Source organism: Perognathus longimembris, chromosome 5 (assembly GCF_023159225.1).
Source record: "Perognathus longimembris pacificus isolate PPM17 chromosome 5, ASM2315922v1, whole genome shotgun sequence".
Lineage (NCBI taxonomy): Eukaryota > Metazoa > Chordata > Mammalia > Rodentia > Heteromyidae > Perognathus > Perognathus longimembris.
Genome location: NC_063165.1, coordinates 10,384,520 through 10,404,160, shown reverse-complemented (window position 1 = coordinate 10,404,160; position 19,641 = coordinate 10,384,520). Strand labels below are relative to the sequence as shown.

Sequence of the window (19,641 nt, the reverse complement as noted above, 5' to 3'; positions counted from 1 at the left end):
TAAAGTATAGGCTTTCTTTCCCCTGATCATATAATCAACTAGCTTATGAATAAAAATTTATTATATAAAGCAAGCAATATTATGGCATAATTTGGGGCCAGATAAAGTACTTAAGAGCCATAGAGTAGTGTACTTTTATGTTTGGGCTTCATGAATAATATAAGTTTGATAACTTGGAATTAGCTGCCATCCTTGAACTTTCTTGGTTCCTGACATCAAAACTCTTGTATGTCTTATCAGTGAATTTAGACTGACTTGCTTCAGTTTTTCCTTTTTCTTTCAAATGTCTTCAGAATGCTTACTTTGAAATTCATCTTTCTTAATAGATACCTTCAAAAATAGGCTATAATTTGATTTTAACAATTCTTATCCTCAGGACCCTCGAATAATTCTTATGAAGCTATACACACATAAAAAAATCTATCAACATTAATTTTTTAAATCTTGTAATCAGTGTCTCCAGTTTTCTAGAACTGACCCCCTTATCTAGAGAACCTAAAGCAAAAGCTAGATTTCTGTTTATCAATCCTGCTTGATTAAAATAACCACAGAGAACACCCATCCAGAACATGTGTTCCAAGGTTCCATTCTTTATGTATGACATGGGAGGCCTGTTACTCCTTGTTTGTTTATGCATATCAGAAATGCAATGTTTCAAGAGCAAGTCATGGCCTTGGATTCTGAACATTATTGTTCATATGACATTTCTACTTCACAAAAAGATGCTTTGCAGATATGTGGGGACACTCCCATTGAATTCTTGAATAAGGAGCATGTGGAGTGTCACACAGAGTAACATTTGCCATCCCACGAGCCATGCATGCCTTTTGAATTCCAGTGCATGTGGCCTGCAGGTCACATATTCAGGGGAAAAATAAAGCAAAACATCCTAGACTTCCACAGAAAATGGCAAAACTTAAGATGGACTCTGGGAAGTAATTCCATGTTGTTGGACTTAGTGTTGATATATATATATATATATATATATATATATATATATATATATATATATCCAAGAGAAAAGAAGACATATCTGCTTGTGAATATTTATTTATTTACTTAGCCAGTTGTGGGGTTTGAACTCAGGGCCTTGGCACTCTCCCTGAGCTTTTTTTCCTCAAGGATAACATTCTATCACATGAAGCCACAGCTCCACTTCCAGTTTTCTGGTAGTTAATTGGAGATAAAATCTGGCTTTGAACTGCAATCTCAGACTCCTGAGTAGCTAGGATTATAGGCAGGAACCTGCATTGCCTGACTTTAAAATTTTTTATTGTTATAAAGGTGATGTACAAAGGGGTTATAGTTACATAAGTCAGGTAAAGTGTACATTTCCTTTTGGACAATGTTACCCCTTTCGTTTCTTAGGAACCTAATAGAGTACTTATTGTCTCCAGAAATTTTAGGACTATTTGGAGGTGAGGGTATATATTCTTGAAATAATTTAGGATACAGGGCTTTGAGTCACAGAAACATGATTTTTACACTCATCTCCATCATTAGGTATGATCTTGAACAAGTTATTTAACCTTACTGGAATTCAGTTCAACACAAAATGTAAACAATACTAATTTGTCGAGTTCTCATAAGAATGAAACACCACCTTAAAGGGGAAACATTTAACAAAGTGCTTGGACACAAACAGTATTTAGCTTCTCCTTGTAATGATAACTGATTAGGGAGCATTAAGGCAAAGTAAGCTGCTGAGCCAGTTGTGTGCCTACTTACATTTCACACTTTGGTGCAAAGGTGGATTTTATAGTATAACTAATTATTTAGGTGTTAGGTATGCAGTTATAGACTTTAGATGTCTTACTCCTTTTCTAATCATTAATTGACCATTATTGTTTGTTTGCTTGGCTGTTTTTGTCAGTTGTGGTTTGAACTCAAAGCATGGGCTCTGTCCCTTAGTTTTTTGTTTTTTGTTTTTTGTTTTTTTTCAACTAGAGAGCTCTACCACTTTCAACCACAGCACCACTTCCAGTTTTCTGGTGGCTAATTGGAGATACGAGTCTTGTGAACTTTCCTGCTAGGGAAGGCTTTGAGCCATGACCTTCAGATCTCAGCCTCCTGAGTAGGTAGGGTTACAGAAGTGAGCCACCAGTGTCTGCCTTCATTATTATTATTTAGTTCCTATGTGTCCATCACTTTTCTAAAGGCGATAGGCTGTGCAAAAGAAGGTACAACATGATCACTCCCACAAGCTTTATAAAAGAGTTGGCTAAAAGTTTATATCTGTGTCACAAGAGGAGCAATTGGCAACAGCTTCTTGGAAGAGGTGATAATCAAATAGGTTTAAATGTAATAAGGTTACAGAAAGGTGTTATTTTGGAATACTAGTTACAAAAGAAAGGGATACACATCTTTTCATTATTTTTCTTCCTGTTTTACTCACCCAATCTAAAAGTCAATCAAAAGAATTTACACTTAATCAGAAGTAATAGAGCTTTGAAAATCTTTAAGTTAGGGTCTCATTAAGTAGCCCAGGATGGCCTCAACCTTTCCATTCTCCTCCATTTGCCTCCTGAGTGCTGCGATGACGGGTCTGTGCCACCATACTCGGTGATTATGGGTCTGTGCCACCATACTTGGTGGGGGAGACTTTTTATAATGGTGCAGAAACAAAGTGATAAGGAGCCTAGATTTGAGAATGGAATGAGCCAGACATGATAGTACATATCTGTAATGCTAGCATTGAGAAAATAGAAGCTGGAGCAGAGTTTCTGTAACTTCCCCAAAGACTGGAATGACTGAATAGAGAATACTGAGTAGTGATACTTTATACTAATCATCGTCTAGCCTCCATTTTTAAAAAAATTATAGGGATATGCTACCATACCTGACTTCCAGAATACAAATACAGAAGGGATATTTGAAAGAAATAGTCTGGCTTTGCTAAAAAATGTGTTAGTCATTGTGCACTGAAAAACAAAGAGCAAGACTTCAGATAGACTATGGATTCCATTGGGCTCAAATAAAGGAAGCAGATTTGGAGAAAAATATGCATAATTATTTAAGATACAAATTTCTTTCCTATCTTATCATAAGAAGCTTTATATACTTCATATATTTAGCTACTTATATTGCCTAGAGGCAGCTATGCTTTAGCTCAATATGATCAGTATTACTTCCAGACTGGAATTCCAAAGAATTAGCATCCTAAACGTGGTCCTTCTTTGAGTTAGCTTCCCAATAACAAATAGGCAGAACACAAAACAAATATGGGAATCATTGGCCCTTCTTCTCTAGTGCACATTAAGATTTCATTATTAGTATTAGTATCAGTATTTTGCCAGTCCTGGGGCTTGAACTCAGGGACTTGGCACTGTCCCTGAGCCTCTTTGTGCTGAAGGCTAGTACTCTACCACTTGAGCCACAGAACCATGTCCAGCTTTTTCTGAGTGGTTATTGGAGACAAGAGTCTCATGTACTTTTCTGCCTGGGCTGACTTTGAACTGCAATCCTCAGAGTAGCCAGGATTATAGGCATGAGCCACTGGGACCCAGCAAGCTTTCATTATTAATTGCTTGAATTAAAAAAAAAAAACTTCAGCTAAATGAAAATTTAGCATTCTCATGTAAATTTAGGGTTTGGTCCTTTCCTTCACTCCCTTCCTCCCTCCCTCCCTCCCTCTTTCCCTTCCTTTCCCTACCTTTCCCCTCCCTCGCTCCCTCCCTCCTTCTCTCCTTCCCTTCCTCCTTTTCAACCACTTTCCCTTCCCCATATCTTCTTTGGCCTTTTCCTTTCTTTCAAGCTTTCAGTTTTAATTTAGAGTCATGTGTCAGCCTAGGCTGTTGGATTTTTAACATTTTGCTATTAAAAAATTATTTCAAGCTATTCAAAACTTTTTTATCTAGGTGCAAGTTAATCATATGATATTTAGTTGTTTTTTTTTTAAGTTAGGACCTATTCCATAGATTTCTTTTTTATTTGCTCTGCAAATAATATGGTGTTTTGTGTGATGGTGAAAATTCTGTGGAATATATGAAATAGCCACCCTTGAGTCTCATTTAACAAGCTAGTTATGCTGTGCATGTCATTGTGTTCACCTGTAAAACTGGCTCTTGACAAAATGATGATACAGTGTACTATCTCTTGTCATTCTCCCCTTCCTTCAACTTTCCTGCTTTTGGTATTGTCTGTCTCCTCCTCTTCTGACTCTCCAGATTCTTATTCTTTGGAAAGACTAGAAAGAAAACCTTATCCACACCTGAACTCTAAATGAACATTGAAGTTTACCTTTTTAATCTGTTTATTTTGCTATGCTGGTTGCTTAAATATTTGATGTATTAATTCACTAGAAAGTCAAAAGATAAAGTTCCCACCAGAATTTTTATTAGACAGTTTGGTAAAGTGTAAAGCACTAGAGTTGATGGCAGTAATTTTGAACTCGCTCAAGTTACCTTCTGTGCTAAATAACTATAAGAATACATACAATACCTTTAGCCACTTGGAGTTCATTATTATCAATGAAGGTTCTTTGAGATGCAGTAGGAATTTTCTGGATGGACACTATTGTCTACAACCACAGAGGAAGTAAATGCTTATTGGACAGGTAAGTACTTTTACCACCCCTTCAATTTAATACCTACAATAACACCACAGGAGGATGGCATCACACCCACTTTTACAAATAGGCAAATATTGGCTAAGAGAGATTAAGTAACCTTCCTCGTATCCAGCAGTAATAAATAAATAATGGGAGAATTTTAGAGCCAGCTCCAGAGTTATTATGTTAATGCAATCTAAGTATTACCATGCTATATATTAAGGGATGATGAAGAAAATAGCCTTTTACATGTTTAGTACAGGCACAATTTTTTTCATATATATTTTGCCAATCCTAGGGCTTGAACTCAGGCCTCGTGCACTGTCCCTGTCTTCTCTTTGCTCAAGGGTAGCACTCTACCACTTGAGCCACCATGCCACTTCTGGCTTTTCCTACACATGTGATGCTGAAGAATCAAACCCAGGACTTCATGTGTACGAGGCAAGCACTCTACCACTAGAGCATATTCCCAGCCCCTTCTTCAATATTTTAGATCAGTGATTGGTTGAATGGATGTGGAATATATGAAAATAAAGGGTTTAACTGTATGATTGAAGCAGATGTTTTAGAGGACTATATATATGTATATATATGTTAATAAACCAAGTAAGTAAAAATATTATGACCATAAGATAAACAGGTGGGATTCACAAAATGTTAACTACAATGATAATAAATAGGTGAATGCTTCTAAGACACATAAAAATCTCCCCTTAAACCAATTGTCTCTTTGTAGAAAAACATTAATCAGTGTACTGATGTATGATATTGTTTGCCTGGTAATTTTAGGTGCTGTTCAAGGCTACGTAATATTTAGTCAACTACAAAGGATTAATGATGTGTTAAACATCATCACAAATCTTTATCATCATCTCCATCTGTATTCACTTCCATATCCATCCTTGTACCTTCACTTTAAGGTTGTGGCTCCAAAAAGTCCAGTGTATTTTATATGAATCTACATCTTTAATATTTAATAACAGGTAGCAAAGTTTGAAAAAGGTTTTAATATGACTCAAAATCATGTGATTCTCTAACAGGATGTAAGTTTCTGGAAATAATTTATTAAAATTATTTTTATGTATTAGGAATGTATGCTGGCAGCTTTCTATCACTTACTGAATATCTCAAAATAAAAGTATAGCTCATGTAGCTCTGAAATGAAACCACATATACACCTTTTATGTTAAATTTGCTATATTTATGTTCTAAAAAAATACCATTTCATAAAATGCCTTGATGAAGATATAAAGGAAAAATTCAAATTTAGATTTTGATGAAGAAAGTAAATCCATAAAACCTGAAGTTATGACTGTATCAGAGAAATCCAGAAGTCTAACTTAACTGTTAGTAGTAGAGGTAAGTAGTCAGTGATGCTGGCCTATGCGTTCTTTTTTTTATTATTAAGATAATGAAGAATAATACCCCGACCAATATACATACATACACATTTTGTATGTACATAGACCTTTGGGTGGGTTCATAGTGAATGGAAAGTAAGCTCAATTATATTAAACATTTATTGTTATTACTGGTACTACACTTCAGGCTCCGTGATTGACATATGTATGCCTTTATCATTAATAAATATCCAAGGCTAATTGAACTCTCTACCCATTTTGCAAAGGATAAAATTGAGTCTCAAAAAATTATGGTGGTTGTTCACATTCACCAGTTTTTAAAAAATGGTCAAACTAAAATTCACTTACAGGTCTGGCCTGCTGGGCTTTCTTTCTGTGGGGTGTACCTTAAATGATTAGGCATAGGAAAATGATTCCCAAGAAAGGTTTTATAGGGGCTTCAATGAAATCACTGACCAAACTTCCTTCCCTCTGGAGTCAGTTTGTCCTTGGCGGTCCTCTGGACAGCTTCCAGCCTAGTAGCACCCAGAGGATACATACAGTAGCAAGACCTGCTGCATACATTCTGGGACACGGCAAAAGATGATCACGCAGAGCTCCTTATTCAAACGTTAAGACTATTCAAGGCATGACAGAAGCATTAAAAGCAAGCCTGGAGCTCAGCTTGGCAGAGGACTGCACGGTGGTGTAGGTCACATGTGCACGCAGCCAGCTCCAGTTGCAGGAGATAGAGGTGTACTCAGAGGATCCAGTAACTTGCTTCCTGCCTGGGTGTGAATTGCCTTGGGAAGTTAGAGTGTGACCTCTCCTTCTGAGGTCTGCTCCTCTGTGGGAAGAACTAAAGCTGTTCTCATAAGAATTTCCCAGTGATGGCGAGCCTAATGTGAGCAGGAGATAATTCCCTAGTCCTATCAAGATAGTGTTTAGTGGTTCTCAAGAGCTGGGCTGTAAACCAGTCTAGCTTTGATAAAGTTTTCACTTTTCTTCTATAAAAAGAAAAAAAATAAGAACCAGGTGCTACTAGCTCATGCCTGTGTTTCTAGGTACTCAAGAGGCTAAGATCTAAGGATCTAGGTTTCAAGTCAGCCCAGTCAGAGAACCCGAGAGACTCTTACTGATCAACCAGCAAGCACAAACCAAACCAAACCAAAACAGAAGTAAGTGGTAGAATACCACCCTTGAGGGGAAAAGCTAAGCAAAAGCATTAGGTTCTGAGTGTATGCCTCAATATTAGAAAAAAGAAAGTAAAGATATGTCAATAAAGTTGTTTAGGAATGTGTTTGCTTTAGTCTATAAATGTAAATTTATCTAATGTAATAAACTTTACCTTTTGTTAGACTTAGTCCTTTTTTTTAGACTGAGGCTGGCCTCATAGTCATACTATTATAGCCCAGATTGGCCTCAAGCTCTCTATCTTCCTGTTTCAGCCTCCTTACCATTGGGATTACAAGTAGGCACAACCATATCTAACCAACAGTCCTTTGTTCTAACTTTTCTATGGTTTTGGTGTGAAAATGTCCTCTCTGTTATAAAGACATGCTAAAGGTGCATAATGTTTTTATTTTATTATTATTATTATTATTTTGCCAGTCCTGGAGCTTAAACTCAGGGCCTGCGCACTGTCCTTGGCTTCTTTTTGCTCAAGGCTAGTACTCTGCCACTTGAGCCACAGCGCCACTTCTGGCTTTTTCTATATATGTGGTGCTAAGGAATTGAGCCAGGGCTTCATGTATGTGAGGCAAGCACTCTACCACTAGGCCATATTCCCAGCCCGCATAATGTTTTTTTTTTTTTTTTGGCCAGTCCTGGGGCTTGGACTCTGGGCCTGAGCACTGTCCCTGGCTTCTTTTTGCTCAAGGCCAGCACTCAGCCACTGAGCCACAGCGCCACTTCTGGCTATTTTCTGTATATGTGGTGCTGGGGAATCGAACCCAGGGCCTCATGTATATGAGGCAGGCACTCTTGCCACTAGGCCATATCCCCAGCCCCCCGCATAATGTTTTTGAATCATCTTCATAAACTAAATTAAAAAGTTGGGTGCTCTAAGACATACTTCCTAATATTTTGGGAAAACTTACCTAGGTTCAAAAAACCCATGGTAGAGCCCAAGGGCCAGGAGGTAAAGAAGCTTAGGGTGGCACAAGGGAAGGAGTCCTGGGAATGGTCACATACTTTAGTTTCACGTGGACACCCTTGAAGTGTTGGGAGGCTCCTTTTCTTGGGGTCTTGTTCTTCGAGGGGAGTAAATATCCACTCAGCCCCTTATATCGTCAGCTAATAATTTGAGCTTTTCAAATAACATATTGTAAACCTCATTGGCACATAAGAGAGAGGCTCTGGATTACAGACCAATGTGTCACATTTATCTACTTCGTGGAGAACCAGAAAACACAGTTTAAGGGAATCTGAACACAGAATAGTCACAAAAGTGATCCAACAGCTGCTCAGTAGATGCTAAGATGAGCCCATGAGAGAATGTACTATGGTATGTCATAATGGTTGGGATACCAACAACAGAGTTCTATCTTAAGGACCATTGGCTTACTCATATTGTGTTTGCCAAACAGGCAGTGAACATCTGCTTACTCCAAAAAAAAAAAAAAGTCCTCTTTAATGTTTCCTTTATGTGTTATCCCTTAAGAAATTTCTTTGATTTGTATCTTGTTTAGCCCATTAATTCCATAGTGCCAGTTTGGAAGGGAGAAGGTCTTACAAATTAGTGCCTTAATACATTATATTATGATAATTTTTTTTCCAATTTAGCATACAGCCCTGAGTTTCTCTTTTGTATATGGCAAAGTATGTAACAGGAGCTAGGTACTCATGCCTGTAATCCTAGCTAATCAGAGGCCAAGTTCTGAGAATTGTACTATAGTTCAAAGGCAGCTAAGGCTGGAAAATCTGTGAGATTCTTATCTCCCACTTACAAACAAAAAGCCAGACAGGGGCTGTAGCTCGAGTGGTAGAGTGATAGCCTTGAGTGAAAAACCTGAGACAATTGCTTAAGCCCTGAGGTCAAACCCCGCACCAGCACACATACACATAAAAATACGCAGTCGATAAATTTTGCTAAAAATATACTTGCACTGGAATTTTTCTCCTTATATATGTATTTAGAAACTGTTCTCTTTTTTGTTTTGTTTTGTTTTGTTTTTGTTGCCAGTCCTGGGGTGTGGACTCAGGGCCTGAGCACTGTCCTTGGCTTTTTGCTCAAGGCTAGCACTCTGCCACTTGAGCCACAGCACCACTTCTGGCCGTTTTCTGTATATGTGGTGCTGGGGAATCGAACCCAGGGCTTCATGTATACGAGGCGAGCACTCTTGCCACTAGGCCATATTTTCAGCCCTGTTCTCTTTTTTCTTGTAAGATAAGAAAGCTAAATATGCCCAGGGGCCTTTGGCCTAGACACTATACAGTCTACTTTATGCTTCTGCAATTGTCAACACAAACCAAACTGGTCTCAGAGAGTCCACCATCAAACTGTTTTACATTTTGGCCAAATGTTGTTGGAACAGCTGTGCGACTTGTCTGCCTGAGTCATTTTCCTTCTTTCCTTGTAGCCCAATCCTGTGATTCATCATTCTGCTTTTAGAATATTTGCCTATTTTTAAAATCAGTCAAAGAAGGCAGCTCTATTTAAAAGCAAACACCCCACACGTCAGTATGAGGCAGATTTGTGAGCAGCTTTGCAAGCCTTGAAATTTCTGGCAGGCAGGTTTGCCAGCTAAACCAGATGGCAGCAAGCAGGGCATTGCAGGACTGGCTTTCAGACTCGGTTCGTCTCCTTACATCTGTCTTTAGTTTTCTGGTTTCCACCACTATTTCCTGTTTTGGTTAATCCAGTTTAATCCATTTGTTAACAGTCTTATTTTCATTTTGCTTGTCTAGAAAAGATTCATTATGTGTTTATTTTTATGTCAAGCAATTCAACTTTTATTTCAACTCTTACAGTCAACTTTTATTTCTAGTAGTCCAATCTAATTAAGCCTTCATTTATCTGGAAAAGTATCATTATGATCCCATATATATTCCTCAACATGTTGTGACTATAAGTAATGACTGAGATTTCTATCTAAACCTGTTAATTCTGGGTCATACTAGGGGTTTGCTATTTACATTACTATAGGAAACCAGTGGGCAAATGACTCCACAGAGGGTCAGGTGGATTAAGTGTCAGGAAGCACTGAGTTCCATCCCTTCGTATCTTGTAGAATGCCCTGTCTGTGTGGCACTTGACGGAAGTGGTTTTTCCTTCCAACAAGTGCTTACCCGTCTATGATTACTAGGGTTGGGCTGCCAAACTATAATATGTTCCTGTTTACCTGTGCCAAATTCTTCTGGCCTTGGCCCTAAGAGCCTAAAATAATCATGGTGTCTAGGTTTTTGAAATTGTACTGAAGTAAACTAAATGCACCAGTTTTACAAAATACAGTAATAGGGGCTGGGAATATGGCCTAGTGGCAAGAGTGCTTGCCTCGTATACATGAAGCCCTGGGTTCGATTCCCCGGCACCACATATATAAAAAATGTCCAGAAGTGGCACAGTGCACAGGCCCTGAGTCCAAGGCCCAGGACTGGTAAAAAAAAAAAACCCAAAAAACAAAAAAAACAAAATACAGTAATAAGTCTTACAATGAAGGCATACTGTGTAATGGGCCTGATACTGACAGTGGATATTTCTGCCTTTTGTTCAGTTCTTTGCAAGTGATGGCATAGTTTTTAAAAAGTCACAGTCACTGGCTGGATTTTTTTCTTTGCTTTTATCTCAGAAAAGAGCATTCAAAGGACCTGAAATGAACCTTCTGTGAAGTTCAATTAAGCAATGTCAGCAAGCCTATAGGCATCCATTGGGAAGCACAGGTGCAGGTCCAGAATGGATTCAAATTTGGTGACCTATTGCCATTATTTTAAGCCACTTTTAGATGAGAGTATTATTATACACTCTGGACTAAAATATAGTGAATGTTATTAAGTGACAATCCCCTTGAGGTGTTTGGCAGAGGTTAATACCATCCTTGTTTAAATCACTCTGGTGATTATCTTCAAAGAGATGTAAATCCTTAGAAACCCAGCATGCCTTGGGTACCACATTTTATTTTCGACTATGCTGTCAGTGGGATAGGAGAGGATACAGTTGGCCCTCCGTATTTGTGAGTTCTGCATCTTCAGATTCAACCATATGAAAAACATTAAAAAAAACTGTCCATATTGAACTTGTGCAGATTTCCTTTTCATTTTCCCCATAAACTATACAGTGCAACAGCTTACATTAGCAATTTCATTGTGTAGGTATTGGAAGCCCCCTGGGGGTGATTTAAAGCTGGGGTGGGGGCACTGTGATTACATTATATGTAAATACTCCATTTTACATAAGGAACTGGAGTATCTTCAGATTTTGGTATCCATGGAGGAGGTCCTGGAACCAAGCACCCTCAGATAGGAAAGATGACTGTGTATACCATGGGACCATTTTATCAGTGAATTTAATTATGTTCATGATAATATAAAAGCAATTAGCTCTCCTTGCTTTATTATAATTTAAAATGGCTTTTGCTTTTAAATTATTCTCAGAGTGTGTGTTTTGTTGTATTCTCCTAGTTACATACTAAGGAAGAAGTTGGAAATGAATAGACAAAGGTCCCTCTGAGCCAGTCATCCTGGAGAGATACCCTCAAAAGGACTGCTCTTTGGCTTAGTCAACAATCTATATGTCAAACACCTACATTGAAGAGATATGGGGATGGCTTGGATATCCTCACCCAAATTTTGGTCAAGTTTCCTCAGATGCTTCTGAGAATGCATCGTGTGTGTGTGTGTGTGTGTGTGTGTGTGTGTGTGTGTGTGTGTGTGTGTTGGTACTGGGGCTTGAATTCAAGCCTCACATTCTTGTTTGGCTTTTTCCACTCATGGCCAGTGCTCTACCACTTGAGTTATGCCTCTGCTTCCAAGAATTCATCTTTTGATTTAGCAAGAGCTAAGTGCTTGTTGAGAACCACATTCAGGCCCTGAGGACAAGGTTGCTATTCAGCTTTTGGGTATCAGGCTCTCTTTCGACAGAGGCGTGGGTTCTGCCTCAGGTTGGGACTGCTGCCTGGCAAACCAGGAAGAAATATCCTGTTTGGGTTGTTGCCTGTTACCCAATGGAACTCGGAATGAGGTACACTCCCCGTTAGTGGTTGTTTTTGGTAAGAGCAGGAGGTAAGACCATCAAAGCCTCAACACTTGCAGTCATTCAGAGAGGAACTAATATTGTCCCCCCCCCCCCACTAGTGTGTTCTTCTACCCCATTGAGCTTATTATGACTACCTTCTTAACACCTTGCTACTTTACTGCATGTCATAATTTTTGGTTTTGGCCAATGTGAAAATATTTAGTAGCCCTTAGTCAGAGATCTAGTAGATATAAATTATATATGTATATATTTTGCCATAAGTTTGGTCAGGCCATGTAAGCACGCCACATCTTTTTGTATATAGAAAATAAGTTAAACTTTTTCTACATTCCTTCTTTCCCCACCTGAAGGGATGAGTTACTATACACTGGTAGCTTAACCATCTGAGTACAAATCTGGTCCCTGCAAAGAGGCTCTTAAGAGACAAACAAAACCCTTTTGTTATTATATTTTAATTTATTATATTATTTTCTTGTTTTAGATGATCCACCTCCTGAAGACTCCATTCCTTTGGTCTTTCCAGAATTAGACCAGCAGCTGCAGGTAAGGAGGTCTCGAAAGTCTTTTGATTTCTCTATAGTACCACAGGGAGTTGCTGAACAGGGGAGACTGAGATGGGCACCAAGAGGGGGCACTTTGTCTATTTCCAACTTCTAAGTCAGGCTGAAGTCCTCCTGGCTTCCTCTGGTTAGCTGGCTGTGTCGCCAGGACTTCCAGCCTTGTGGTGTAACATAGTTCCCGCTTTGAATGAGTTCTAGAGTCTGGGAAACAGACTGCTCCCTGCTCTTCTTGGCTTTGGATGTCTCCAAGCCTTTTGTGATTTTGGCTTTGGTTAGGATAATGATTTAATTCCACAGAGAGAAGCTCTTGTGTTTTTTCCTAAGACTTGGGAATCATCCTCCATCCTCCACTGCTTGCCTGCCCTTTGTCTTCTAACAGATTCTAATGACAGATAATTACTGTGCATTCAACTTTCTGAAAACGGTTGGGTTGACTGTTGGGAAAACTGTTGAGTATGTTTTACATACTCCTAATCACATAACCTGAAGGTAAAAAATTTTATTGCACCTGTGTTTTGACTGGAACCCATCCTAGGGCTAGGTGGAGAATCTTTCATTGTGATATCACATCAACACTCAGTTTTGGATTTTTGGAACATTTTGGAGTTTGGGTTTTCAGGTTAGGCATGTTCACACTGTGTCTTATACCCAGTAGCCTTTTCTGGTTTTGAGTATGCTCTTTTCTGGTTTCTTCTACAATTAGGGCCAGATCATCTGGCCCTGAAAAATAACCAAAACAAAAAAGGACTTAGGGCATGACTCAAGTGGTAGAGTGCCTGTCTAGGAAACGTGAGTCTCTGAGTTCAAAGCCCAGTGCTGCCAGTAAAATAAAATGAAATGTGATAACCTGGAAGCAATGAGGGAAAAGTTGGAAGAGCTGGTGTCTCACTGATGGAGTGACCTCTTAAAACCAACCCACAGCAACCCAAGTGTGACCTGGAATCTTGGAGGTGCTCCCATTTCTGGGGTAGTTGTGAGCTTTGTCACAAACTTCCAACAGGAAGTCATTATATTTCCCCCTTCCCGCATTCTCGAGGCAGCGTCTTCCACTCACCTCTCCTGATTGCTGACATCTGAACATGTTCCCCTTCCTGCCTGAACAAGCTGGCCCTTTCTCTGCCTTTTCTTTTGCTGCCCTCACTATTTGCCACATTGCTTGCTTTGGTTCTGTCCTTACAGCTTGAGGGCGGGGGTGGGGGGAGGATGCCATGACCTGTTGCTGGTGTGACTGGGATTATAAAATAATAGCCAAGGCACGTCCTGGTGGCTCACACCTGTCATCTAGCTCCTCAGGAGGCTGAGATCTGAGGATTGTGGTTCAAAGCCAGCCCAGGCACGAAAATCTGTGAGAGACTCCTATCTCCAATAAACTACTTAGAAAAAGCTGCTGGTGTTATGGCTCAAATTGGTAGAGCACTAGCCTTGAGCACAAGAAGCTTAGGGATGGCACAAAGGCCTTGAGATCAAGACCCAGGAATAGCACACACACATACACACACACACACACACACACACACACACACACACACACACACACACACATACACACCGTAACCATTTTCCTCTTTTTTGTGTTGTTGCCCCTCAAAGCAATTTTACTCTCATAGTCAGATAAAAACAAGGAATAAGCCTGTTCGAAAACAAAACAGAAAATATATGCAGGTCCTTGTTACCCTAATTATGAATAATATTTTTTACTCTTTCTTTTTTGTATTGGAAAAAAAATCACGTAAAATTAGGAGCTTTACTGGTCTTCCCTGGCCTGTGGAGCATTCGGCACAAAATTCACAGCACCCCTGACAATTGCCCAGATAATTTTTCAGTGAAAACATTGCTAGGTCCATTTAAATTTTACAGCTTTAATTCTACTGGATATATATTAGGAATTAGATCTATTTAATTATTTTACTCCTGTGAGACCAGTCCATCTTCATTGATTTTTTAATGAGGTAGGCATTTGAGAGAGGCGTTTCTGGCTCAGGGGTTTTAATTTTTCTCCTCTTCAAATATATTACTTTACCTCTTTCCAACATAGAGAATGTTATCAGAGTTGCAGTTGAACACATTTAAACAAGTACTTGTTTGCTATATGAAGAACATGGTTGAGTTTGCTATGAACATGTATTGATTATCAAGGCACATACTGAGGGCTGCCTTGTCTCTAGTTGGTGCCTGTAAGCTTTAGTGTATACTCCAGGGTACAAAGGACTGATCAAAGACAGGATAGTAAGACCAAGGAGGACAGTGTCTGAAAGCAGATCCTTGCTTCTGTGCTTAGCGCAGGCTAGGTTTTAACACATTCTGCAACACGAAGAATGTCTCAAAGGCATTGAAAATGCTTTATGTGAACCATCCATTTTGGAACCCACTTTCCTAATAGGCAGACTCAGGGGCCTTCATTGCACATACTGGTTCTTAGAAGGTTTTAACGAACTATCTCAATCCACTACAGGAGAATAACAGTGGTCTGCAAAACATTTGAAGTGTCCGTAGCTGTCACTATTTGAGGACGACTGGTTTCTTGATTACCTCTATTGCAGCAATAAAAACTGGCTTAGGGAAAACACTGGTACCCAGTGGTTACTCTTAGTCCTCTGCAAACTTTCAGGCTTAAACTCCACCAAGGCTTACTGAATACCTCTTAGGCAAGAGGTGATTTCCTAAATATAATTTTATTTGTTCTTTACAGTAACCACATAAGTTAAGTATTCGCTCTCTCCTTTCCAGATGAGAAACTTGAAGTCAGAATTTAGTCTCCATAAATTTTCTTTCCTTCTTTCGTTCTTTATTTTTTTTATTATCAAACTGAATTACAGGGAGGTTACAGTTTCATACCTTAGGCATTGGATAGATTTCTTGTACTGTTTGTTACCTCGTTCCATAAATTTTCTTTCTTCCCCTACTTCTCATAGCTCTTTTTTTTTGGTAGAATATATGGGCTGCTTAAGTTCCTTTGATAAGTATTTGGGTTGTTTGTTTGTTTCTGATGTGCAAATGTTCAAAACCATCTTGCCAAACGTGCTCTGACTTTCTGATCTTCATTACACATTCTTTGGTAATTTATAAAGTGAAGGTATAAAATATCTATTTGGTGGATACTCTATCACCAATTTGACCCCCAAGATTTTTCAGTTGCTTTGCCAAGAATGTGAACATGTTTGAGCATGTAATTTGTGGTGCTTCTATTTTAACAGAAGCCATAAAAAGCCTTGGGCAAGAATAGCAGTGACAGACATTTCTCTTGATGTCTCTATCAGTGCAAAATGTTTGGTAAGAGACCTCACGACAAGGAAGGTGTTTTACTGTGACCATTTCTTATCATTGCCCCTGGCCAAGGGCAGGCAGAACATGGATGCTATTCTGCACAGATTCCCTTTGTAGGACTAGGTTTCTAAACTCCCCGTGTCCATCAGGGGAAGCATTTGTGTAAAACTCGTTTAGAAGATATAAGGAAAAGAAAGGAGGCCTACTGCAAGGATGAATGAAAAATTATTTGTGTTTCTTTAGCTCTCACTTCCCTGCCGTTTGCAAAAGAGGCAACGACTGTCCTTTCTTTGTCTGTTCTGAAGGATGGTGAAAAGTTTTCCTAGTTCCAGGGTTTGGGTTAGGACCTGCTTACAGCTTCACGCTATTGCTATCCGTTGGCAACTGTGGTTTGACCTGTTTCTGACTCAAGTGATGCTATAATGCACTCTTCATTGTTTGGAAATGAGGAACATGGTTTTAAAATCAGGCAGAGGACATGATAACAAGTAAGTTGTGAGTTGAACTTGAAAACTGGTACACTACAGAAACCAGATGCTAAGTGATTCATGATAAAGCTCTTCATAGGAATCCCAGTTCTGAAGCACAGGCATTGGCACAGACTGGCCTGGATCTGGATCTCAGTTCTCCAGGGCTTTTGGGAATTGAGGCATGTTCTTTATTCACTCTAATCCTTACTTTTCTCAATTGCAGAGTGGAGGTAACAATCTCTGTCTCGCATTGTGAAATTAATTGAGTACAGGTCTGGTAGAGTGCTTGGCATACAATTGCTAATGTAAACAATTGTTCGTGTACATTTTTTTCCTTGGTGAACTTGTTGATTGAATGAAATATTTAAGAAGGAGTCATTTGTATGTGTGACATGAAGTAAAAGAAGTATTTTCAAGTTTTGAGTTAGGGATACTGAGCTTCTGATGCCCTATTCTTTTTATCAGGCCAAGATATTTGGAGATCAGCATAATTTTTTTTAAAAAACTAAATTGAGCAATAGCTCCACACCCTCTTAAAGTCCTTCCATCTGGTCAGGGATGACCGTGGCAGATGTCTCTATGGTACACACTGAACTTCCTTTTCAAAGACAGAGACTGATGTCACCTCCATGAATAAACAATTTCAGAGCTTCACTTAAATATCTGGTTATCCAAGCAGTCTCTTCAGAAACTTCTCTTGGGACCTGCATCCGCATATTACTTTGTTTCTGTTAAGTCAAATGGTGGAGGAGGAAGAAACCCCAGCCTTCTGTGGTTCTGCTGCAACAGTCTTTACTAGCCATTCAGAGCCATGACTAGAAAAGGCTCATAGGCAGGACAGGAAATGGCTGGCATTTTCCCTCTGATGCACATGTTGAAAAGTATCTTACATTTATCGTAACTGTCACTGTTCCTGTGACTGCTCAGAAAAGATTGGGGCTTTGAAATAGTATCTTCATTTTATTTTATTTTATTTTATTTTTGAGAAGTCCAGTCAGGGGTCATTAGAGTATACATTGTTGTAAAAGTGTGAGACTTTTTTGTTTTGAATTATCTTACTCTTTTATGTTGCTTACATCAAACAGAAAGGACTTAAATCTGTTTCACTTCAAGATAATATAATGTGTAAGTTATGCAATGTAAGTAATAGTAATTACTAGTACTACAGTGTAGTACACTCTGGAAATGTCAGTTCCCAAAATACTTAAAATTCTAAGATCATCACGTTTTTAATGGTGAGAAGTAGCCTGGACTATGTTTTTTTTTTTTCCTGCTAAGTTTCAAGAGACTTATGTGTGTTCATTTTGAGAGGCCTTGAAATGGAATATCACTCCCTTCTCCTCAACCCAACAGATCACCCTGAGAATCAAGGAATAAATACCCAGGCTGCTCAGCCACTGTAGAATGTGCAGCTTCCTAAATATATCATCTGTGTGGGAAGCTGGGATAGGAAAATTAAATTCTTACTTTTTTTTTTTTTTTTTTAAGTGGATGAGGCCAGTAGTATTGGAAGGAGCCAAGTAGAAAACGGAAATGCTTAAGCCGGCTTTGCCCCGTACTGGGAGCTACTTGGCAGCCTCCCTTCCCACCAGGCCTTTTCCAAAGTCCTCTGTGAACCGGTGGCTCAGTTGTGTGGTGTGGCTCGGGCTGCATTCTTGGAAGAGGACCCTGCGGTTTCGCTCTTACTTCATCGAGTTAAATCTGTCCTCGTGATTTGGGCTGGATACCAGCGGTAGTGGCAGCTCCCTGGCACTGCCGTGTAATTTAAAGCCTTTGGGGTTCCATCCTCAGGCAGCCGTGGGAAGCAGCTGGGGTGGAGGAAAGGAGGTGAAGGGGAAGTGACCCCCCCCACCCCCACCCAAGGCTCAGTCCTCATCCAAACCCCAATCGGTGTCCTGAAAAAATCAAGTTGGAGTGACTGAGGTGCTGTTAGGAGAATGTCTTAATTTAACTTCGTTAGATTGGGTTGTAGGACAGACCCGATGTCATTACAAAAAGTCGTCTCTGCCAAGCGGTTTCTAGGATCCCAGGGAAGTATGTACTCCATTCTTAGGAGTATCTTCGGCTCTATGATGTTCATCCATGGATTTCTCTCTTTGGTATACTGTATTTCCTTCTTTAAGGGAGTAGTGTGAGTAGGCACCTCGAGTGGGAAACATAGCTCGGTTGTACAGAGAGTAAGAAGCAAATTTTCTCCTCCTGATATAAAAAGAAGCAATACAAATAAACACTTAATTCATCACTTACCCATACCCTTTATGCCATTGCTAACTGAACATCTCTCTGACAAAGATCATAAAAAATCAAGCAATGGAAAATGAAATAGTGTCACTTTCATTCCAGAAAGAATAATAGAGTGGGTGGATATGATGTCAGTATAATACATCCAGAAAGAGTGATATGATCACAGTATACTATGTCCATGTATGCAAATACCACGATGAAAACACTTCCTATACACAGCTTAATAGGTCCCCGCCACCAAAGGAAAATTAAAAAGTTAATAGATGTTTTCCATCTGCTCAGTGCAAGCATTCTTTTAAGGATGTTTTTTTCTTTTTAAGTTTTAATCAGAACATATGTTGCACAGGGTCTAAGTCCACACTCAACCAATGAATTTACAAGTGGCAATGTTGTCAATGTCACATTACTTAATCTTATCACTCTATAATAGAGAGTGAACTACTTAGAGTACTTGAACTACCTTATTCAGTGAACATGCTAGCCACAGATGCTCTTTCTTTTGGTGAGATCATAGGAATGTAAAAGAGAACCACCATCAATAAGTCAACAAGGACCAAATGTTATAGCTAACACACACACACACACACACACACACACACACACTATGTTATACAGCAATGAGACTATTTAGATATTTATACAACATAGCTCATTGCTATGCACTTTTTTTTTATAATAGGTATAAAACCTAAATTTCCTCATATTTTTGTTCTCTGGTGTACCTATTGGGATGAGAACCTTATGTTTACACAATTTACTTGACAAGTTTCCTGGGCTTAGGCCCTTTGATATCCTCTTTCTTCTAAGGACATAATCCCACTGGCCTGTGGAAAGTTTGATTTCCCCAGCAACATCGGGGATTAGCAGTGAAAAGATTGGGATTAAAAAGAGGTGAAAGATTAGAAAGAAGAGAAAAAATTTAGGAGAGAAAAAAGTTGGGTAGAAATGGGGCAAACCTCAGATTGGGAGCCTTGGTAGCAATGCCTCAAAGATGGGGTCGGCTATATAGAAATGTTTGATA

The 19,641-nt window shown here is 39.2% G+C and overlaps 1 protein-coding gene across 4 annotated transcripts in view; it reads left to right on the top strand.

The window, feature by feature from the left end:
• Window positions 1-19,641, top strand: part of Map3k7cl (MAP3K7 C-terminal like) — an 89,528-nt gene that overhangs the window by 53,438 nt on the left and 16,449 nt on the right. For all 4 annotated transcript variants that reach the window (XM_048345935.1, XM_048345937.1, XM_048345936.1 and 1 more), the window contains one exon: window positions 12,564-12,625. In XM_048345935.1, coding sequence (XP_048201892.1) covers window positions 12,564-12,625 — 62 coding nt within the window. The remainder of the gene's footprint in view (window positions 1-12,563; window positions 12,626-19,641) is intronic.